This window comes from Miniopterus schreibersii (genome assembly GCF_964146895.1).
Source record: "Miniopterus schreibersii genome assembly, chromosome: 11".
In the NCBI taxonomy this organism is placed as follows: domain Eukaryota; kingdom Metazoa; phylum Chordata; class Mammalia; order Chiroptera; family Miniopteridae; genus Miniopterus; species Miniopterus schreibersii.
Window position 1 is genome coordinate 8,005,828 of NC_138111.1, and position 23,244 is coordinate 8,029,071.

At 56.9% G+C, this 23,244-nt stretch overlaps 1 protein-coding gene across 3 annotated transcripts in view; it reads right to left on the reverse strand.

Annotated features, from left to right (window-relative positions):
- The window catches only part of LHX2 (LIM homeobox 2), a 30,558-nt gene extending 10,137 nt beyond the window's left edge, over positions 1 to 20,421 (reverse strand). The window contains exons 1-3 of one of the 3 annotated variants that reach the window (XM_081151505.1): positions 20,379 to 20,421; positions 6,700 to 6,902; positions 5,388 to 5,815 (exon numbers count right to left, since the gene is read on the reverse strand). In XM_081151505.1, the coding sequence (XP_081007631.1) occupies positions 5,388 to 5,815; positions 6,700 to 6,899 (628 nt within the window). In that variant the 5' untranslated portion in view covers positions 6,900 to 6,902; positions 20,379 to 20,421. Of the gene's footprint in view, positions 1 to 5,387; positions 5,816 to 6,699; positions 6,903 to 8,362; positions 9,210 to 20,378 lie in introns of those variants that run through there. The other 2 variants (XM_081151504.1, XM_081151503.1) reach the window with 2 other exon arrangements.
- Positions 20,422 to 23,244: the final 2,823 nt, after the last annotated feature.

The following is a 23,244-nucleotide window of genomic DNA, read 5'->3' on the forward strand; positions in this document are numbered from 1 at the left end:
AATGCTGGATTCACACCCAGCTCCAAAACCCATTTGGAGCCACCATGTTACGCTAATAATAATAATAATATAAATAATAACAACTACTACTATTACAACCTGTTGATGGCTTCTTTGACTCCAGAGGATGTGTTAAAGGGCTTCACAGGCATATTTTTCACGGAATCCTCTAAACAACCCTATGAGCCCGGCACTATTTTCACCTTTTTTACTGACTTTAAAATTGAAGTTCAGAAAGGAAGGTCACTTGATGAAGACCCAGCATCGAAGGGACTCCGGAGCCCAGATCTTCCCGTTTCCCCCTGCACTTCCTAAGGAGGAGGCTGTCACAGGTCTCCCCCCAACAGTGTCTGGGGGGCAGGCACCTGGAAGTTGCTCACTGACACCTCTCCACTTGTTTTCATTTGGCCCTAATCAGTTCCCACACCCAAAAGTACTGTGCGGACCCCTGGGCTGAGGGCACTGGGCTGGAGGTCAGATATCAAATTTTGTAGTCTAATCCTCACAGCTGCCCTGTGAGGCAGTTTTGCCCCGTTTTGCAAATGGGGTAGATGAGGCAGGGAAGTTAAGTGGTCTTTGGAAATCTCACAGAGCGGCAGAGTTCTAACAGGAAAGGGAAGGGAGATGGAGGAAGAAATTAACATGTATTCAATACCTAGGGTATGCCTTTGGCTTTATATACATTATGGGCCTTCACTACTGCTCAATGGGTGGCTATTGCTATTCACCCCACTTTACAGATGAGGAAACTAACGCTAAGAGAAACGATGCCATGTGCACCACTGGTAGCGGCTCAGCCTAGACTCACCACTGTAGTCCTTGCCTTTTCTTTCCACTACACCACAAAGACAGGCAAAGATGAAGCATGACTCTTTGGGGAACCCGTCTCCATCCAGAAGGGGCCCAGCTGGGGCCGGGCTGCCAATGCCTGGAAGGCACTGGGGGGTAGGGGACAGGGGTGGAAACCTCAGGCCTTAGAAAGTTGCTTGGCAACCTGGAGGCTGATTGAGACACGCAGGATCCTCTCCAAGATCCCCTCGTCACATCCGGAGCTATTACACACATAAGGTCTTACTTTGGGGAAAGCTTCATAGATTAATTCAGTGCCCTGAAACTGGACCACTGGGAATAAGTCTCGTGTCCCATCACATGCCCACAAGAGAGCTGCCAGATTTAGCAAATATTGTGCCCAGTTAAATTTGAATTTCAGAAAAACAATGAACAATTTTTTTAGTATAAGTATGTCTCAAATAGTGCATGAGACATCTATATTAAAAATGTATTTGTTGTTTGCCTAAAATTCAAATACTACATGGCATACATTTACACTAAAAAAGTATTTGTTGTTTATTTAAAATTCAAATATTACATGGGATACACTTACACTAAAAATGTATTTGTTGTTTACCCAAAATTCAAAATTTAGCGGGGCGTCCTGCATTTTGTCTGACAACACTGCCTCAGAAGTACTCCTGCTTTCCTGGTGACCTACCCCTCCCTCTGCCCAAGTGGGAGTAGCCCCTGGCAGGGATAATTTTGCAAGATTCAGCCTTGTTCCTAACCTTAGAGCTGTGGGTAAGAGGCTGCACCTCCTAAGGGCCCCTTCCCACAGGCGCCCGGGTGCCCAAGTCCCCCACCCCGACGGTACTCGCGCTGACAGCGCCCAGAGTGAAGAACACGGGTCCAGCAATTTAAAGGGGATCAGAAAATGACTCCAAACAGGATCCACGAAAACTGTCCTGCCCCCTCTTGGGGGAGGGGGGAGCGACCCTCTTCTTGCCCCCAGGCCCCAGCTCCATGGGGGGTGGGGCAGGCCTCCCCACGGGGGATCTCTGGCCCCGTCCCTCCGCCCAGCTCCCGCCTGGGCCCTGCCGCTGTTAATGAGCTCCGTGGGGACCCTGGAGCCCCGCGGACCCAAGGGACGTGCCCCAAGAGTGGCCTAGATCGGGGTGGGGGGGATGGTTTGTGGGAGGGAGAAAGGGCAGAGAAAGGAGAGAAAGAGCTAGGGGTAGAAAACTCAGAGAATGGAGAGAGAGGAAAGGAGAGGGGGTAGGAGAGGAAGACGGACAGAGCCAGGGGAGAGGAGCGACAGAGGGAAGGAAAGCAGTGGCGACGCGCAGAACCAGAGAGAGGCGCCTACAGAGACAGCAAGAAACCAGGGGAGACGCAGAGCGAGCCCGGGGGGACCGGGAGGCCGGGTAGCAGCGGGAACGTGCGGTGCAGGGTCCAGGCGACTGAACTGAACCCCGGGTCGCAAGGCGCCCGGGGAGGCCTGTTCCGAAGCCCGCGCTGCCTGGGACTGTGCGGAGGGCAGAGGAGCCCGCCCGGGGTGGGGGGCCGAGGCCCCAACAGCCGGGGCAGGGGCCATGCTGGGGGACAGGGCAGCGCGGGCAGCGGCGCCCAGGTTTGGCGGGTGCCCCGGCCCCCCTCGCGCCCGCCCCCCGCGCCCGGGGCAAGTCGAGATTCCCCAGGATCGCATCCGCGGAGGAGCGAGGGGCCGAGGGGAGGGGGAGGCCGGGCTTTCTCTCTTCTTTTTTATTTTTTTCCTCTCAATTAGGCCGATTCAATGGAGCTAAAGAGCTCGTAAAATCATGAATAATTTACTCGTGATCTGTTATTAACCCATCGGGTTTCGAGCTCTTGTCGCTGGGACTGAACCTGTAATCAAATCTGACTTCGCCTCATTTTACTAAAGACGAGATTGTAGGTTCAATTGTCTAAATAATGGATTGGAATCAAATCAGTAATTACGCCGCCAGGCACACACACTGAAAAAGCTGGGGCTGGGGAGGCCCGGGCGTCCGGCAGGTCCGCGCGGGACTCCTGCGGCCGTGGAGCTCACGGCCGGCCGCCGAGCGCGCGGCCCGCGCCCCTCCCGGCCCCGGCCACCTCGCCCGCTTCCCCGGCCCGCGGGCCGCCCGGCTGGCGGCCGGGGGGAGGTTTCACTTCCACCTCCAGGCCCCGGGTGCGCGCTCGGACCAGAGGGGCCGCCCGAGGAGGGCCGCTGCGGCCACCGCCCCGGAAGGACTTTCCGACCCGCGGCCCCGCGGCCCCGGCCGCCCTTCCCCGCGCGGCGACCGGCGCGCCGACGGCGCCCTCGCCCCACTCCGCGCGAGCTCCCCGCGCCGACGCGCCGCGGCCGCTCGGCCACCTCACTGTCCCCCGGAGCGATGGGCTCTGCAGGGGGTCGGCATGGCCGGGCCCCTGGGTGCGGGGCACTCGCACAAACAAGCTCGTGTCCTCAAGGTCGAAAACACACGCAGGCGCTAGCCCAGTACGCGCCGCCCGCAGTCGCACCCTCCACGGTCCCCCTTTCCAGCCCCTGCCTCCCCACGGCCCACACTGCTGCTATTTGCCTCCTGCCTTCGCCCAGAGGGGAGGGAGGACAACAGCCAAGCCTGGGCAGGCCTGGCCGGGCGGTGCGGCCCCGGGGCGCCCTCTTTCCCAACCTGGTCCCGGGAGCCCCGAATAAGTGAGCCACACGGCCCCGGGAGATGCGCTCGCGCGCGGGCTTTCTACCCGTACAGGAAGCCGGGGCCAAGCTAGGCCAGAGACGTGCACCCGGGAGAGAGGAGAGGGGCGCAGAGGAACAGGGAGACGCACGCGGAGAGGGACGGTGAGGGAGAGGAAGGGGAGCCGAGAGGGCCAGAGGAAAAAAGGGAGCGGGGCCAAAGAGAAAGAAATGGCAGGGGTGGGGAGCGTCTTGTAGAGGCGCCAGTTCCCTGAAACTCAGCCTCCAGCCGTATCTCCTCGCTTGGTGTGGCGGGGCCTCACCAGGGAAGGTGTCTGAACAGCCAAAAAGCACAAATAAAATCTCGAAACCTTCTACCTTTCAAATTCAACACCGGTTACGAACCTGAGGGCTGGGGAAAACACAATCCGGCTCCCCGCCCTGCCTGCGCCCTGTGGCCCGGGGCGGGCTGCCTCCTACAGAGGCCGACCCCACTTGATAAATAGGCGCGGCTTTGTTTGGGGGACCTGACCTGGACTCGGTTTAGCCTATTTTCCGGGTGGTTGGAGGTGAGGGATGGAAGTTTTGGAGAGCAGTATCTCTGGGAGTGCCTTCAACAAATCTATAATTCGCCGGTGCGGACCTCCGGTGGCCACTTCGCCATCTACCAGATTGGGGGGCTGCACCTTCCTCCAGCTCCGCACCCTGCGACACGCACGCCCCACGACCCTCCAACAAGCAATTTCGTTGGGGCGAACAGGGGAACCCCACCGCCCCGTACTTTTCTCCCCGGGCAGCTCGGATTTTTAAAGATCAAAATAACCCCGGCTTCCTCCCCACCACTGCGCCCTACGCAGGGTCCCGGGTTTGTTCTGCTGTTTTGTTTCCACTCGCGCATTAGGCTAACGGGGAAAAGGAGGGAGAAAGCAGAATTCCCGAATCCCATTCTGTCGCAAACGAAAGAAAATAACTGCAGATAAACTCTATCTAGTTCAGAAGCCCGGGGAGTCATAAACCTTCCCCGGCTGCGCAGACTTCGGGCAGATGTGGACGGTTCAGCGCGCCGGGCCCCAGAACCTCCGCAGCTGTCCCGAGCCGGGAAGGGCGCGGGAGGGGGGCCGAGCCCTTCCCTAATGGCGCGGGGTTCAAAGACGCCGGAAATGCGAAACAAGCTCTCCACCCTACCCCAGCGCAGCACCAGGCCTGCTCCGGTCTCATCCCCCGGCGCCGGCTTCTGAGGGTCTAGGCTCATATCCCAGCGCCCCGCTGGCGCCGGGAACTCGGAGGAAGGAGCCCGGGGAAAACCGAGACCTGGCAGAGCAGAGGGATGGGAGGATTACAATGACCCGCCCTTGCTCAAAGGGCCCTTGGGCCCAAGTTTCCCGCGCCTGCTGCCTTCGGGAGCAGGACCAGCTGCACGCCAAACGATCCCGATGCCCCCGACCACTGCCAGTCCCCTCTCTTGGGTCCCTTGCTGCCCTGCCTGGCGCATTCATCGCCCCAGCTCCCGCCCTCAGCCGGGCAGACCCACGCCCGTTTGGGGTGGGCTCCACCTTGCTTTTCTCTATCATTGTACTTACTTTCTGCCCAGCAAAGTGAGGGGAAGGCCCAAACCAAAAAGCCGCCTCTAAGATAGTTCTCAGGGACATGGCCCTGTACCAGGGACAGCAAGACACTAAAGAGCCCTCTGGTCCTGCTCTGGCCAAGAGCATAGGCGCTGGAGCCCAGGAGGCTAAGGTTCCTCCAGCCTGACAGTGCGGTGCTATGGGCCTGGGGAAGTTAGGGGGTAGAGTGCCCCGAGTGCCGTGTAAGTATGAGCGGATAGCACGCCGAGACTCACTCCCACTCCCGGGAAGTAGGGGGTGCGGTGGAGGGGGGTGGACGCCGCGCACTGTCCCCCAGCCCGACGGGGACGCTCGGTGCGCCTCGCACTCACCAGCGTTGTACGCCGCCAGGTCCGCCCCGGGGCCCGGGCTCTTGCGCTTCCGCGGCCGCCCCTTCTGCACCGTGCCCACGCCGTTGTAGTAGGGAAGCCCCAGCGGGTTGGCCGCGGCCGCACCCAGCCCCGCGCTCTTGGCCGCAGCCGCCGCCGCCGCCGCGGCCGCCACGTCGGCGTGGTTGAAGTGCGCGGGGTACTCGCCCTGCAGCAGCGCCTCGAAGTGCAAGCGGCAGTAGACCAGGCTGTCCTTCATGCCGAAGTGGTCACCCGTGGTCAGCATCTTGTTACACGTGGTGCACGTGAAGCAGTTGAGGTGATAAACCAAGTCCCGAGCCCGCATCACCATCTCCGAGGCCGAGATGCCCAGGTGGCAGCGGGCGCAGCGCTGCACAGAGAACCTCCTGTAGGGACCATCGAGGGAGGGACTGTGGGGACACACGGTTGGGTACCCCCATATTCCTCCTCCAGGTGCCGCTGCTGCCACTGGGGGGAAATCCCCTCCTCAAGATGGGCAGCCTGGGTCTTAACTTGGAGGGTGAGGGAAGAGGGACTGGATGTTGGCCGAGGTCTGACCCTACCCTGAAATGCAGCGCCCCTGAATCGTTTTCATGCCAACCACGGCTTCTACTTAACCCAGAGTCCGAGCAAGCCCTGGGAAAGCCTTTCCTTGGGCGTGGGGGAGAAACGCCGCACTTACCCTTCCTCAAACTTTAACCCTGCCCTGCACACCAGCGCCTGGGCATCCTACAGACCTTTGTAATTTGGAAAAAACTCAGAGACAAGGAAAGAGGAGAGAGAATATATACACAGACTCTAACCCTAAACCCAGAGAGGAGAGACAAGGAGCCTGGAGCCTGTCGGTGACGGTTTTGGTTCTTTAATCCTGCTCTTCTTTCACTCTCGTCTCCACTAAAGATCCGGAAACGCCCCCATCCGATCCCCCAGCCCTCCCTGCAGCTTTGTTCACACCAGCCCAGGCTGCCTGGGTTGGGGGGGTGGGTGCTAGTTTCTACCCCCTCTGGTTGACCCAAGAAACTTCAAAGGAGGAGGGGTGCAAAGACCCCCCCAACCCAAGCTTAGTTAGGGTCTAAGCTCAGAAAAGGACAGCTTCCGCTTTTCTCTGGGTCCCTACGCTTCACGGACCTTTCCAAGAGTGCCCCCCAAATTGCTGAGTATAAAGGTCGTCACCCAACTGGTGCTGGCTTGGAGAAGAGAACCCTCCCTTGGGACTGGGCTGAAAGGAGACGGGCAAGATTGGGTCGCAGATGGGGAGTCCTGAGGGGCAGTGGGTCCCGAGGTGGGGGGCTACCTGTAGTAGTCTTCCTTGCAGTAGATGCTTCCATCCTTGCTGAAACAGGTGAGCTCTGACTCCAGGTTGAGCTTGCACTCGCAGCACTTGAGGCAGCGCATGTGCCACTGTTTGTCCACCGCCAGCAGGTAGTAGCGGTCGGAGATCTTGCCCCCGCAACCGGCGCACAAGGCAGCGCGGTCACTGCTGATGGACGGCATGGTCTGCGGAGGGAGGGAGGGAGGGGGGCAGGGAGGCGGGAGACCGCAGCGCCTGCGTCAGCCAGCTACCCGGCCGCCGCCGCGGAGGGGAAAGCGGCACCCAAAGCTCCCTCCTCAATGGCTACCCCTAAACTCGAAGAAAGACGCCAAGGGTGTGCGGTGCGCTTCCTCCACCCCCAAAGGCCCCTACCCAGAAGGTTCAGGACGCAGGCCGGCCCACACAGCCCAAGCAGGCCACAGGCCCAGGCCCGGTGGCTGGCCTGGGTAGATCTCCCGCGACTTCACCCCCTTCCTGTCCCCTCTGCTCTTTTGCCAGAAAGTCTCAGGCTGTGTTTGGGGGCTGAGGCAGTGGCGGCTACCCCAGTCAAGCCCTCCAAAAGCTTCCCCCCAGAGAGTTTCTTACAGAAGTCACTAGGCTGGGCCCCCAGGATAAGGGGTAAGATGACCATTAAAAGTCACCCTACACTCTGACTGCTTTCCAGAGACGCAGAGTTCCTGGCGCCCAGTGATCTCTGGATCCTTAAGCAAAGGTTTAGGTCAGAGCCAGGTCGCAGGTCCCAGGATCCTGGGAGATGGTAAATGGGGTGCAGAGGCACCCTCAAAGTCTCTGCATGCAGGACAGGCCCAAGCCAAACAGTCGGCTAACCAAACTGACAGGCTGAGATAGTTTAACCCTGGGAAGAACTCAGAAGACCGAGGCACTGGAGCTGCTGCTCTTTGCTTTCTGTGCAGAGAAACTTCCTGCGCTCCCCACCTCCTCCGCCTCTAAAGGTCACTTCTGGGCCCTACTTGGGCAACGTCTGCTCATCTGGCCCCCAGGGAGGTCTGAGGCAAGGAACTGACTATTTGGGGCTGGGCTGGCAGAGCCAGGTGTGGCGATTCGAAAGGACTCTGCTGCTGGGAGAGCCAGGCCGGAGCCTGAACTACGAGCCCTGGCCTGGCCCGGCCCAGGTCGCGATCAGCAAAAAGCGGTGGCCCAGAAGACTTCGCCCCCTGAAACTGCGCTGGGGAGGAAACCTCGGTGCCAGGAAGCGGGAGCGGCCCCAGCCGGCTGGAGCACCCCTGCTCCCGGCTGGTTCGCCCTTCCCCGCGCCGCCAGCAGCCACGGCCAAGTGGTGGAGGCGCGGAGCTGGTGGCCAGAGGGCCGCGCCAAGTGAGAAGAGAGCCATCTCGGGCCGCGGGTAGGACTTCGCTCTCACTCCGGGACAAGCGCTCCCTTCCACCCTCTGGGTCTAAAATTTCGGTCTCAACCTTGTTTCCCTCCTCCCCCCCCCCCCCAGCAGCCTGGTTTCTCCCCCGAGCGGGGAGCTACGGGCCTTGCATCCTGCCCGCGGATCCCCAGCGCCCAGTCCCGTGCGGCACGAAGGACACTCCCCAAAGTGCCCCCAAACTTAGGGGAACAGAAGCGCAGACCCACAAGGCCCCGTCCTAGCTTTCGGCGCGACCCACAGCCGTGCGCCTACCGTCTCTGTGTCGCCGCGGTCGATGGCGGAGCTGATGGCGGGAGCCTCGCTCTTGGCCCTGCGGTCCATCTCGTCGATGACCCCGTGCACCTCGGGGCCCGACAGACTGTGGAACAGCATCTCGGCGGGACCGGCGGGGCCGGGGGCGCGGCTCCTCCGCGGGAGCGCTTGCCCCCCGCCTCAGCTGCCTGGTGCTCCCGGCGCTAACGGGCCCGGTGCATCGCCACCGCGGCCCCGGCCCCGCCCGAGCTCGGCTGCGCCCCCAGGCCGGGCGCCCGCGGGCCAGGACGCCTCCCGCCGAGGCGCGGGGGCAGCTACATCGCGGGGCGCCTGGGCGGCGGCGCCAAAGCCGGGGTCACAAGGGCCAGGGACTGAGGGGAAGGAGGAGGGAGACCGGGGCAGAGGTCGGCGCCCGCCGCGGGCGCTTTCACGCCGCGGGCATTGCCGGCCCGGCTTCGGCGCCCGGGGCGCAAAGCAGGAGCGCAAAGTCTGCCCGAGGCGGCGACGGCTGCGTTCAGGGCTCACCCGGGAGCGGCTAGGTGCCCGCGGCGGCCCAGCTGCCTGGACCTCTCCACTCCCTGGGGTGCGTCCCCAGCCCAAGGCGACCCGCTTAGACGCTGGGTGGGCGATTGGAGTAGGGGCTTCTCCGAAGCCAGCGAGCCGAGCCGAGCCACCAGGAGAATTGAAGAGGAGGAGGAAGAGGAGGGGGGGGGAGGAGGGGGAGGAAAAGGAGGCGGAGGAAAAGGAGGAGGAGCGGAGTGGGAGGAGGAGTCGCGGCCGCGGGCCCAGCCGCGCGCAAAGCTCTCCAAGAGCGCGCCGAGCCCAGCCCCGGCTCTGCAGTCCGCGCCAGCCAAGCGTCCGCGCCTTTTCTACAGCCGCGCCTGACATCACGTCCTGCCGCCGCGCCATTGGCCGCCCCGCACCCCGGGCCGTGGCAACGCGTGCTCTGGGAAGGCGGGAGACCCGAGAGGGAGGGGAGGTGCAGGAGGAGGGGGAGAGCGCGAGATGGTGGGAGCTGGTGGGCGAGGCCGGAGGGGAGGAGTGGGAGGGCGGGCGGAGGGAGAGCGGGAGGGGGGGCTGTTGGAGTTTTTAAGCTACGAACAGTTTCCTGTGATTTCTTCGGGAAGGAAAATTAAACCCTCTCTCCCCGCCGTCTCCTTCCTGACAAGGCGCAGCTAGGGGATGCTTGAAGAGGTCTCGCTCCGGTCTCCCCTCGGACACCGGCTGGAGAGGCCTGGGAAGGCAGGCCTGGGGTAGGGCTCCCAGAGCCCGGGGCTGCTTCCCGCCCCTTTCGGCCCCAGGGCCAGCCTCCGCGTCGCGGCGGGCTGCCCGAGGCCGCGCAGGCCTCCCCAGGACCCGGCTGAGCCGGAGGCTGGAGACCTCCGGATCTGTGACTCCCTGGGGAGGAGGGCCAGCCGGCATATCCTCACTCCAAACGAACGAGGGCCTGTTTTCTTTTCGCTTTTCCCAGTCTCTCTCCAGCCTTTAGGAACTAAGAAAGGCATGGCTTTGAGTCCAAGTTCTGCAATTTATGCACAAACCTAACCTTAGGCAAATGACTCAACTTCCCTTAGCCTGTCTGACCTTTCCAATGGGGGACGACCCCTTCACAGAGATGTGATGCGCAAAAAGAGATAATGGATGTAAAATGCCTGGAACATAGCAGGCGCCAAGGAAATTCTTTCATTGCTCCCTCTTTTCCCTCTCCATTTCCTATTAAAAACTTTCCCTCTCTGAGATGTATTAGGCTTCAACAAGGTTCTTAAAGACCACGGGCCCATTCTCTAACCACTGCGTGCACCCTGCCAGAGACTCAACCCTTAACCAGCGCCCAGTCAGCTGCCTGGCTGCACCACTTCTCCAAAGACCAACAACCTGGCCTTCGGGGTAGTGCAAACTGCCCCTCCCCCAACCAGCCCCCAGATTCAGGCTCAACCTAGAATCTCTTGGCGACTCAAGGGCCATACCCAGGTGTGCGGTGAAGCTGGATTTAGAAAATGAAAAGTGATTGCAGAGGAAACCCGAATGAACGAGTCAAATGCAGGGTCCCATGTCCTGGGTCTGCCTTGGAGGGGGGTCAGTCTGGAGTGACTGACTTGCCAGGAGGAGGAGAGGGGCCAGTGAGCGTCTATGCGGCTTATCTCACGTAAGGGCACAAAGTTGAGGCAGCTCAAAATTATACTTTCCATACACTGTACATAACTTTTAGACGTAAGTATATGTGTGCTTGTAATGCCCAAGCACATGCACTCATGTTCATGTGTGCAACTTACATGTTAATCGCCGTTGGCAAAAACACGGCCAGCAGGAAGGTGAAGCTAGGGTCTACACCTGGGCACCAAGTACCAAGTGTCCACTGCCAGGCTGAGGGAAGCATCTGTAAAGTGGTTCCAGTACAATTGCACGCTCAGGTGATTCTACCTAAATCCCTGTGTGCTTTTTCTAGGAGGCTGTGTTTTGCATATTTGCAAAAACTGTTGAAGTTACAAGTATGTGTGTACATGCTGCACATGCACAGATGCCCCAACGTGAGGGAAGGACCGTAAACCCAAAGACGCGTGTGCGCGTGTTCACACAGACTTGTGCTTTGGCGTCTGCACGCGGCCTGCACCCGGCACGGGGACGCCTACACAGGCATGTTTTCCTGACTCGTCTGGGGCACTTTCTTTCAAAGAAAGTAGAGGAATGAAAGTCTAATCTGGGAGTCACCAGGGTTCATCTGGAGGTCGCCCAAGGGGTTAGAAAAATTGTGACAACGCTGGAGGGTTTGTCCTTGGTGCAGCTCTGAGGCCGGGCTGGATGGATGCAATACGTTTTTGAGAACTCAGGGGGCTGCCTCGGGAGCTGGAGGGCGGAGGGGAGGAGCGCTCGGTAACTCCTGCCTCGGGGCTCCGCAGGAAACGTAGAAACACACCCCGCGGCTCTTCACTCCCCCTAGACGTGTGAGCACGGGGTTCCGTCGCCACCTCTCTGACCAGCAGCCCACACCCAGCGCTGACCGATCGCAAATTCCCTGGCAGCCAGGAGTCCCGTTTATCTCTCGGTGTCAGGCTGGGACGCGCTCGGGGCGGCCCGAGGCTCAAACGCATCTCCCGCCGCGGGGCGGGATCTGGGTGCCGGGCCCGGGGCGCAGAGGCCGGTAACTTTGCTAATCTCCCGCAGCGGCGCGGGGTACGTGGCACCGCCGCCAAGCCCTGTCCGCGGAGACTAAACAAGGAGAGGAACAGGCTGTAAACACACGTCCTGACACGTGAGTGACATTTACACGGCGCGAGGAGCCGCAGCCGCGGGGAAGGCGGGGGCGGAGGGCGCAGCACCCGCAGGTACACGCAGCCCTCGGAGGTGCGCCGAGCGGCGGCCCCTCGACGCCCCTCCCCCAGACGCGGGAGAAGAGCCCCTAAGTCTCCAGAACCTGCCTTTGGTGGGAGGTGACAGGTGAACGGAATTCAGGTCTGGCCACTCTTCGCCGCTGCCTACCTCTCCACCATCTGCTTCCTCGCAGACGAGCAGACCCGGCGCATAATGAGGCAGCAGCCTCCAGCCGGCCACCGTGACTAACTCAGAACAAAAGCCTTCCCTCCACGCCTCTTCCAACAAAGGGGCCACCAGCCCCGGCGCTCCCCGAAGGCTGCGGGGCTCCCGGCTGCCGGCTGCGGGGCGGCCGCGCACCAACTTCCCGGGGCTCCCGGGGCCGCCGGCGCCGCCGAGCCGGGCGGCGGAGGGAGGAAGCGCGCGCCGCCCGGAGCCGGCGAGGCCGGGCCGGGAGGGGCGCGCGGGGCGGGGGCCGGGCCGGGCGGGCGGGCGGGCGGCGGGGGAGGGGGACCGACCCGCGCGCCGCTCCCGCAGCTCCGTCCCGTTATTAGCGGCGGCCGAAGCGGGGCCGCGCAATAACCTCGGCATCGCCAACTAATTGACGCTGCAGGCAACTGCTTCATTGTGCGCGCGGGTTTTATGTCTTCATAGCCGGTGATTGACAAGGTGTAATTAGTCATCTCGCGCGGTGATAAACATGGGCACCCTCCTCCCGCGGCATCAGGCCGTGTGTACCAGCAGAGGAAGCGATCGTTGACGCTGATATACCATGAAATCAAAATGAAGACGTTCAGAAGTGTGTGTTTGCTGTGACGCTCTGATGGTTTATTTCTCAAATACGGCACCAACAGATTTACTTGATTTGCAAGTTAACTACAACATTAACTGGTTTTATTTATTTTGCCTCTTCCTTCCTCTTCCTAGGCAGGGATGTTGCTCTTGGAGAATGTGAAGACAGTTTGCTTCTTGACAAGCGAGCGAGCGGGCGCCCAGATTTTTTTCAGCCTCTCCAGAGTCTCCCCCGGAGGGAAAGGCGGGCAGAAAAAACCGCCACCAGGGCAGGATTCCGCCCGGGGACAGCCGCCCTCCTTGGCCCCCAGACCCGCTTTGCCTTTGGGCACTGGCGCTGGATGACCTGAAACTTTGAGGATGGTGCTGGGGATTGGGGTTGGGGCGGGGCAGGGCGGGGGGGAGCCTCTTGGATCTGAACTGCACAGAAGAAAGGCAAAAACAACATTTCTCCTCTGCCTTGAAGCAGAAAGGACTGTGTTCTGGAAGCGGGCGGCTGCAGTCACAGGCCGGTGGCCCGCCTCCCTTCCCGAGTGTAATGTCTCCTGTCCTCCGGGTTGCGCCATTCAGCAAATTATACTCCTTGCTCATCGAAGTGGGGCTTTGCTTAGGGAAGCGTGTGCCTGTGTGTGTGTGTGTGTCTGTGTGTGTGTGCGTGTGCGCGCTCACGTGTGCGTGCCCCTCTACAGGGAGGCTGCTACCAGAGGTGCTAGTTCCTGGGTCCAGGAACCCGGGCGCTTAAATTTTAAAAAGGGAGGGAGCGTTGCTGGCATTGCTATGATCTGTCTTGACTCTGATTCTAGAGTTAGAGAATGGCAGGGACTGAACAAAGCCACCAACATCTGGAAGTCCACTTCCAGGGTATCACAGTGCCCCCAGGACCCCCCCAGTGGAGTTCCCTTCCTGCGCGCTCCCTTTCTCTCTGACCTCTGTCTCTGGTCTGTATGGCAGAGGAGTGGTGATTCCTTGCCACTGTGCAGGAATGTAGAGTTGTCGATATCTCCAAGAAAAGATGGGGTGAAGTTGTGTCACGGGGGTGGCAGAAAAGCCCCATATCCTCAACAAGGACCCCCACACACACACACACACACAGGGTGTGGGTTTTGTTCAGCAAAGGGGGTAGTGTTTTATATTGATGCGAGAGGCTGTCAGTTAGCAGCACATCCTCAGCTCCTGGCATGGCTATCTCTATGGCATCAGCTCATTGCCTTGGTCACACCTTACAGAAAATCTGCTGGTCACCACTATGGACAGTGGGGCCTTGGTTGTTTAAAAAAAGAATCCCATATCCTATACATGAGTTGCTTGGCCCCTCTCAGGCGGAGAGGAGCCCAATTCCTCCTCCGCTTCTCCCTGCAGCGATCTGAACAATTCTGAAACTGCCTCCCTGGGCGTCAGTTGAGCAGGTTGGGGAACTAACCAGGGCCCTCTCTCTAGGGCCCTGTTAAATGCACTGAACTTAAAATGAAACACGAAGTGTGAATTTCAGGTTTGAACATGATGCATCAGGAATGGTGGAGGTTGGCAGCCCTTTTCCTCCCCCCTGCCTTTCGGTAGCAGGTATTAATATTGTATTAAATGTTATGAGAAAGTAAGGGCTGCGGAGAGGAATGTGCTCAGATGCAATTTTGTCAAGGTTTTTATCTGTGATTATGATTCCAGATGTAGAAACTCCCGGAGGAGGAAAATGAGGGGCTGCTGGCGTGTGACATGTGTTTTAAGGTGTTTGGCAGTGTTTCTCAAAGTGGTGACAAAATGTTCAATTTTATTACAGGGAATCGGTAAAAGAAATATGAATACTAGGTCAGAGATTGTTCACCTCAGCAAAAGGATTTACCATTATTGATTAGGGTGGGGAAAGTTTGTATCTGGGTCTTGCTTAAATCACATTGTCAACAATGTAAATCTGTCAGATCAGATTATTCTTAAAGAAAAATTGTAACAAAATACAGGATAGCTAATTGCATCTCCCCACCTACTATTTTCCATGCAAAGACATAAACTGCCCTGGAAGCCAAAAACACACACACACAAAAAGAGTAAATATTGCAAAAATATGTCATTTTTCCCCCAGCTGGTATAACTACAGCCATTCCTTAAGGGTAATTTCTTTTTAATCTAACCCAGAAACTACCCAGTCTTACAAGAGCCATTTTGCTAATTTTGCTAATCTGGCTGCCTTTTAGGTTGAAGCGACACGTTTCCTCACACAGAGAACCACGTTGTGCCGAAAGCAGGGTCAGGAAGATACTGTACGAGACAAATGGAGATGGGGAGGAAGCAGCTGAACTCTGGACTAGTTGACAATTCTTGTATCTCCATGCACTGGAGAACGGAAAAATTCCCTACCACAGTCCTTTATTCAAAGGCATCTCTGCCATCCCTCTCTGACAGCAGGACACCCCTAAACTCTATTTCTAAGCAAAGGTTTCTCATAAACTTTTTATGAGCTTCACATACACTAATTGACACGAGTGCCCAGCCAGCGCTGACTGGACTGAACGTGGGTTTGGTAAACATTTTCATAGAACAAAAAGAGGGGTTTTTGACTAAAGATGCTGGATTTGGCTCCTCCTTGGGTCCCCAATCAGAGGACAAGAGGCTCTAGACACTCACTGGAGGCAGTGATGTACAGATCACCCCATATCTAGCACATCCATTCTGTCTCTCAGCCCTGTTCTGGAAGCCCACATGTATTTAGCCCCAACCCTTCCTTAATCTGGGCTAAAGAATGTGGATTTTTGGCTTCCCAGCCGCTGGCACTATTTTACCATCACAAAAGATACTAGGTTCCTAGCACAAATGGCACTTTCCTTGGAGGTAGGAAGGTTCCTCTCCTATGAGGTGATGTAGGGCGTGTACATTTGCGAGGGGCACAGTGAGATTGCAGGGGAGGGAAAGGGAGTGGCCGTCGTCTCTCACCCTTCGTTTTCAAGCAGGACCTTTCCTCTACCCCAGCCCAACTTTCCACTGGCCCGATTAGCAAATCTCTACTGCTATTGGGGAAGGCGGCATTGTCTCTTTCGATGGGGAACATTCATTTCCCACATATGCTTCAGCTGGAGCCCAGTCCCTGGCCCCTCCCCCATTTTATTCTTTCATTAATTAAAACAACTAATGTCCCATCGATTATCTTTGCATGAATGAAAATCATTATGGGCCCTTGCAGGTATATGGGAAATTCTGTTTGCTTAAGTCTTCACACTTTGATTTTCTATAGACTCATTTTCTCAGGCATAAAGAAATTCAAACAAAACAAAACAAAAACAAAAACAAAATCTCCTGACACTTTGCAGTAAAGCACAGAGACCAGTGGTAATGAGCTTCTATGAGCTCTTGCAGGAAGAAGCGTTCAGAGAGCCCTGTTTTAGAGCTGAATGGTGCTATCTGGTAAGGGATTCTAGACAGTTAAAGCAAACATTGATAGGTCACCAGACCCATGTTTGGAATTTGAGCTTGTGTCGAGTGAGATGAGCTCATCCAAATTTACTTTTAAGCTATGGTGTTAGTGCTCGAAAGTGGGGAGAAAAAAAAAAAAAGGCAAGGGACAATCAGCTCTATTTGGAATTTCCCAGCTAGCTGGCCATTTCAGCTTGCATCTCCATTTCTGGGGGCTGCCATAATTCGCGCGATCTATTTTGCATTTACTTCTCTTTGCAGGCTGCATTATCCACTCTTTCCTGTGCTTATTAAACAGTGCCACCTGCACCAAATTCAACAAAGCCCTCCCATCAGTCAGCCCAGCTAAGGATCCCAGACCATATATTATCATTAATTGAAGCTCAATTGAATAGTTGACGACAGAGGCATGAGTAAAAGCAACACATTTTCTAGGACCTGTTTATAAAAATGTTTGAAGCAAAAAGCAGCCATTTATTCCTCCAATTGTCATCTTTTACAAACTCATTTCATTTTCTCTGTACAGTAATTCAAGCAGCAATTAGCAGGTCTTTTAATTAATGAACTATTCCCTGTATGTCACCAAGGTGCCTCCAGCACAAATGTCCTCCTTCATAAGGTACTAGCAAATGCAGTCAATATTTTGTCACCCGAAGCCTTCGAAGCTGACCACCTCGCTAGTCCTAATGCTAAAAACGGATCTGAAGAGCCAGAGACAAGTCTGGGAAGCAGAGGACAATTTTCAGGAAACCAGCCATGGATAGTCTGAATCCAGAGAGAGGGAGTGGCAGAAGGAAGGGAACCAGAGACAGAGAGGGGAGAGGCAGAAAATGAATGCAGCTAGAAAATCGTGGTGAAAGAAAGGTAAAGTTTCTAGCACAGATGGGACCATCTCCGAGCTCCAGTTACGTTGTAACAAACTCCCCATCTACATGCTGACGATTTATACATTTTTTAAGAGCCTCAAACCTCAGGGTGCCTTGTTCTTTAATAAGCTTCCTGCTTTGTTCAAAATACTGCTTATCTTTGGCATTGTCAACAGCTCTGCATCTGGGAGAGATTAATTAAGTGATAGGTCAGAGACAATGAGGTTAAAGGGCACGTCCATCCAATCAGGTCCGATTCATCCATTTCTAGGTGGATCAACTTTTTCTGAGGGATGCCTATTTCAGTTTCATTTCCAGGGAGGACTCATCAATAGGAATGCCTCAACTCCTCCAGTGGGGGACCCTAAGCCAGAAAAGACTTTTTTGCAGATAGAAAAATCTAAAATCTACAGTTCCTGCCTTTTAAGATGTGAAACCAAAACATAATTATAAATTGTCTGCATGCTTAAGTTTCACCTATCTGGGTGAAGGCTGGTTTTCCCCGAACAGGATCTCTCCAAAGAATAGCTAGATGATTACGAATAAGATTGCCATGCAACACAATACAAAAATTAAAAGTTCGCTTTCTCTCCTCCCCCTTCCCAACCGTTTCCCATTGCTTCTTCCTTTCAAAGTCCACTTTTAATTTCTAGAAGGAAAAAAGGAGAGAAAGAGACAAGAAAGAGTGCAGGAGAGGACAGAGAGGAATAGGAGCAAGAATGAAAGAGAAACAGAGAGGTTTTCTAGGTGTCAAGTGAATTTTTCCAGACCAATTAGAGGTTATCTTTAAATCTCCATCCTCGGCCCCTCCACACCTTTCTAAATAGATCTTTAGATTAGTGAGAAACTAGTTAATTGGGAAAGGCCATGTGGCCAGTTCACCCTGTTTCTAACCAGAAGGGCTTTAAGGACCTTAGACCCCACTCCCAGAAATGACACCCTCCCCATCTCCTCAGCAGCATGTCAGTCTGGGTCAAAATTGTGGTTTTCAGTGTGTGTATGTGTGTGTGTGAGAGAGAGAGAGACTGAGAGACGGAGAAACAGAGAAGTAAACTCTCAGCCTGTGTATAACACTCACGTAAATTGACTGTTTTTGGCAGACCTCAAACAAAACACTTGGAATATTTTTACTCTATTCTTAAAACCCCCCACAAATGAAGTTCACATTTTCCAAGGTTCTTGGGGGTTGGCGGGGGGGGGGGGGGGTAATAAACAATGGTTTGGGTATTTTGTAATTGACCAGACATTTTCCTTTTTCCAAAGAAATGTAGAATGCCAGTTTCTTGACTATCCAATTCTTTAAATCATCTGGGATCTATCTATATTTATAAAACTGAGCAGAAATACTTAACAGCCTGATCAATAGCCATTGACTGTCAGTGCACCTCACACCCTAACATGCACAGCTTGATCATGTATATTTGATCATCAAAAAATTAAAAGCATCTTGAAGCAGTCTATCAAGCTTCCTACAAAATAGTCTGTCTTTTTCTGTGGTCTTGAAAAGAGTGTGTTTTTCTGTCCCTGTGTTCAGCTATCTATCTATCCATCTATTTATCTACACACACACACACACACACACACACCACTCCCTTCCTGGAGAATTTATTGCTCATATATTTGATGAAGAACACGGTAATTAACTGCGAGGCTGTACATCTGGTCGGTACTTCATATTCATTGCAATAATAAAACACTTTTTTCCCATTTTAGCAGAAGAAAGGCTAGTCCTGCCCACAGATTCAGAGGACCCCAGAGTCTCTGTCTGCAAAGCCTCCTTGTTATAAATCCTGCCTCCCCTTAAGTGATGGCACGCACAATTGCACCAAGGGGTACTAAGTTGATCTGTGCAGACGCATCACTGGAAAAGCTGGTGCATTCTCGGAGCTTCAGCATCAGCTAGTGGGGGTTTGAAACAGACACAGCTGGTTCCTCCGTCCCCAGCCTGCTTGGCAGCAAACAGGGACAGGAGTCCAAACGACTTGTCCTGCCAAGGGCCACAGGTAGAGAGGTGTATTTTGAGATCTCAAGGCTGGTGTCCTGAGCACGTGCCACCAAGCTCCAGTACTCCAATAAGGACCCAGTCCTGCAGACTTTTCTGACGCTCTGGGGTCAGAAGGCTGGTTCTGAGTTTCCCCATAAGGTTTGCCAGATCTGCCCAAACTGCTCCAAGGTCCGGCCAGGGGAGAAATACCAGCTGGCAAGCCTGCTTCAAGCCCCCAAGACAATCTTTTTAACCCCAACCCCAGAGACCTCCCCCAGTCAGCAAAACAAATTACCTGCAGAACCTCCCATTTCGGGAGTCCCCTGCTCTGTATTCGGAACCGTGCCCAGGACAAATTTCTCGGGGACCCTTCCTTCTAAATGCAGCAGCATCTGGGCTGAGGCGCCCTCCTTTATATTGGGGGAGGGAGGCTTCGTATGATAATACGTGTAATATGATATGGAATGACAGAAAGCATGACAGTTGCCCATAATACGGAGAAGTCAGTCAAAGGACAGAGGGGACATTTGGATAATTACCATCCATTGGCTAGTCAATCACGCGGACAGAGAGAAACTGCACAAAACCCACAATGGAGTTGGGAAACAAAAGAGACCCGAGCCAGACTCAGGATTAACCGGTCTAAAGCGATCTAAATGCTTTTGTATCTGAAGAACTGAGGCTGCGGGTTGCCCCCCCTCCCCAATCCCAGGGAACTAATTGCAGGGATCAGAGTTAAAGCTCTCTCTCTCCTTTCCCCTTTCTCTTTGTAGACTGCTCACCACGCAGAAAGAAAAAAAAAAATGATTTCTCTCACTGTGTTCATTAAACTATTTTAAAGTTAAAGGGGTGGGGGAGGGAGGCTCAACGTGGCCCCTCAGCCCAGGACCTGGGATTCTTCAACCTCTGAAGAGGCTGGACAGCCTTGGTTGGCCTCAATTCTTTGTTTCCGGGCAAAGTCTTCCCTCCTTGGCCCCCTGGAAACAAATGCCCCGTCCACCTGGGCAGCTGCCCTGTGCCTGGAGGCGAATATGAATGGCCGGGACCCTGCTTTCGGTGGAGAGCCCCTGTCACCGGCCCCTGCGCCAGGAACACACCCCGTCGTTGAAGACTCAGAGCGCAGTTGCCGCGCGCTCGGAATTCAGTGGCGGGAGAGGGTGGCCGAGCGGGGCTCCAGCCTTGCAAATGGGAAGGTGAGAAAGACGAAGGCTGCTAAATTGCAAGGGAGAGAATTTCCTCCTAAGCTGGGGAGGGAGTAAGGGGAAGAAAATGCCTGGGAGCTGGGCGGGGGGGCGACGCCTCCCCGGGGAGAGGGGTGAGGACTCCGGCCCGAGGGGGGGAGGTGCGGAAGCGGCCCCTCGGGGAGGCGCGGGGAACGGTCCCGCGCGCTCCCGGAGACTCCACGAAGGAGCGAGGGTCCGCGCGGGCGACGGGCGCGGGCAGAGGTCTCGGCGCCTGAGCGCGACAGTCCCCGCGCCCGGGACAGAGGACGGGCGACGGCCGCCCCCACCCCCACCAGGTCCTCGGGTGAAACGTAACTCGCGCAGAGGGGCTCGCGCGCGTCCCCCGCCCGGTGGCAGCGGCAGCCCCAGGTCTGGGTCCGCCCTGCCCCTGGGCGCGCCCCCCGCGCCCCCCGACGCCCCCCGGAGCCCAGGCGCCTTCTTACCTTTCCGCGTCCTCCGAAGCGGGTGTGGCCGGCTCCGCGGGCGGCCCCGGGCCAGGGCGGGGGCCCGGGCCCGGGCCCGGGGGCGGGGTGCGGGGGTGTGGGGCTGGGGGGGAGCGGCAGGGTGAGGGCTCGGGGGCTTGGCACGGGGCCCAGAGGGGGCGCGGGGGCCGTCGGCAGCCCCAGGGCCCGAGGGCCGGGCCGGCCGAGCCGGAGGAGGTGTGCGGTGTGGGGAGCCGAGGAGGGTCGCCGGGGCCCGAGCCGGGGCGCGGGGGGCGCCCTCCTCGAGCCCGCGGGGCGCTCCAGCCTCCAGGGCCGGCCGGGAGCCGGGCGAGAAGCCCCGCGCCCGGGAAGCCGAAGACGGGGCGCGCGGATCAGAGGGGCTGTTTTGTCGCCTCAGCTGACAAATCAATCAGGGCCCCGGCGAGCCGGGGGACTGCCCCGTCCCTGCGGCGCTCGCGGCGCCCCGGCGGCCCGCGCTGCCAGCTGACGGCCGCCTGGAGTCCGCCGGGCAGCGCGTCGCGGGCTGAGCTGCGGTCATTAGGCTGCGGGCGCGTGCGGCCCGGGCGGGGGCGGCGCAGCCGGAGGAGGCGGCCGCGTCGCCCCGCAGCCCTCGGCTCCCCCGCCCGCCGCCGGCCCGCGCCGCTCCCGCGCCTCCCCCGCACCCGCCCCTCTGTCACTGTCGCTACTCCGGCCTTCTGTCTGTCCGTCTCCGCCGGCCTCCCTCTGCCACACTCCATCTCCCCGTCTGCCTGTCTCCCCCTCTCCCTCTGTCCACAGCTCCTTTGCTCACTGCGCCTCTTTTCTCGCTTTGGATCCGGGGTGCCGACTCTCGTGCCCCAGGTCGCTCTCCCCATTTTCTCCCTTCTTCTCTCTTTCTACCTCCCCGTACTCTCCACCCCTTTCTGGGGAGTCCTTGCTGTCTCCCCCTCTGCCCCTCCTTGCAACAGCAGCCCCGAATTCACCTTAAGCCATTTCTCTGCTCTGAGACCTCGGAGGAGTCACTCCTTCCCTTATCTCTAAAAATAGTCAATTACCCGGCTCGCTCGTTAGTGAGGTCGGGAGGGGTCCTGCGAGGAGGGGGCACGGAGGTGCGCGATGACTCAGGTTCCCCCTCTTGCTGGTCAGGCTCACTCCCAGGCAGCAGTCCTGTGGCAGCCGCCTTGCCACCAGGGCTCACAGGTGCCATGTGTGCCTCATAAAAACCACTGTCACCAGCCTCCAGGGCCAGGACAAGTGCCAGAAGGCCAGTTCAGCAAGGAAGGTCAAGGGCGGTTTCCCCGGGGGTCCCTGAGGCCTCTCCGGAAAAGCCTCTGGGATGCCCCCCATGCCTACCCCAGGGCAGATCCCCGGCCCTGTCACTTGCTGTGTCTTCCCTCGCTGATACCAACCAGAGGGGCAGTTGCTCTCCTGTCCTTAGACCCAAGCAAGAGAAAGCCCAGTCTTTTCTGCTTTCTCTCTCTCTCTCACACACACACACCCCAGGCATATGTGGGTTCTAGACCATCGCTTGCCTTCTGCCAGCCACACCAGTCGAAGTTTCAATTCCCTCACTGCAAAATGAGTAACCACAATCCTTTACAGACTGGTGCAGCTCATCCGTGACATGCAGGAAGAGCCCATGCCTCTAGGAGGTTACTCATGCTGTCCAGATTTTATTCGACAGGGACTTACGCATTTGTTGTCCATGCTTTTTTTAAAAATCCTCACAGGAGGACATTTGGAAAAAAAAAAAAAAAAGATCTTAGAGAGACAGGAAGGGGGGTGGGGAGAGAGAAACACTGTTTGCCTCCCACACGTGCCTTGACCAGGGATGGAACCGGAAACCTGGGTATGTGCCCTGACCAGAAATCAAACCTGCGGCCCTTTGGTGCACAGAATGACACTCCATCCAGCTGAGCCACACCGGCCAGGGCTGTTGTCCAGGCTTTTTGCTGGGCTCTGAGGATACAGCAATTCACAAGGCAGATGTGGTTACTGCCTTCAAGCAATTTGCAGCCTAGCTGGGGAGACAGACTGTAAACAGCTATTCTGCAGTTATTTCATGACAGTTGTACAAGTGTCATGGAAGAGTCGAGAGTGCAGTGAGATCAAATATCCAGAAAAACTGACCTGGACTGGGGGCTCAGGGAGGGCTTTCTCAAGGTGAGACCTAAAGAGAGGTGTGGGGTCAGGGTTGCAGTGGGCAGGAATTGGGAAGAGGGTGCTAATGGGAGAGTGTTTCTGGCAGAGGGGCATGTGCCAGAGCTGGGAAGCAAGAGGGGGCATGGCCACTAGGAAGGCCAGTGTCGCTTGGGCAGAAGGAAGGAGAGGAATGAGCCTGAGAGGTGGGAGGAGCCAGGCATGGAGGGGGCGGAGCTGGTAGCCTCGCACATGGGAACCACATGAGTCCTGCTTTCCCCATTTCTGAACTGGAAGGAGGAAGCCACATTCAGTTCCCATATATGTCCTTTCCTCTGTCCTTCTTGGGGGTTGTCATTTCCTGTCCCTTCCTCTGCTCTGTCCCAACACTGTCCACCCTATAGTGTAGTGTCATTGCCTGCGTTAGCGACTGTGCCCTCACCTGAGTGTGGCCTCCCTGACAGCACACACTCAGGCTCTGTTCCTCTCTGGGCCCTTATAGTCAGACCCACAGGAAGTGCCTCAGCTGGCATTTGTTGTTCAGCTGTGTGCCAAGCTCTGTGCCGGAACTGCCCCTGCCTCCGCAAAGCACCGGTTTTGTGGGAAAGACACTTCTGAACGCACAGAACAGTGAAGACACAGAGGACCCGGGCGTAGGACTGGAAGCTCTTTGAGGGCAGACCTATCCTGGGTTTGCTCACCTGGTACAGTCTTCGGGGCTGTGGCACAGTGCCTGGCATAAGGTGGG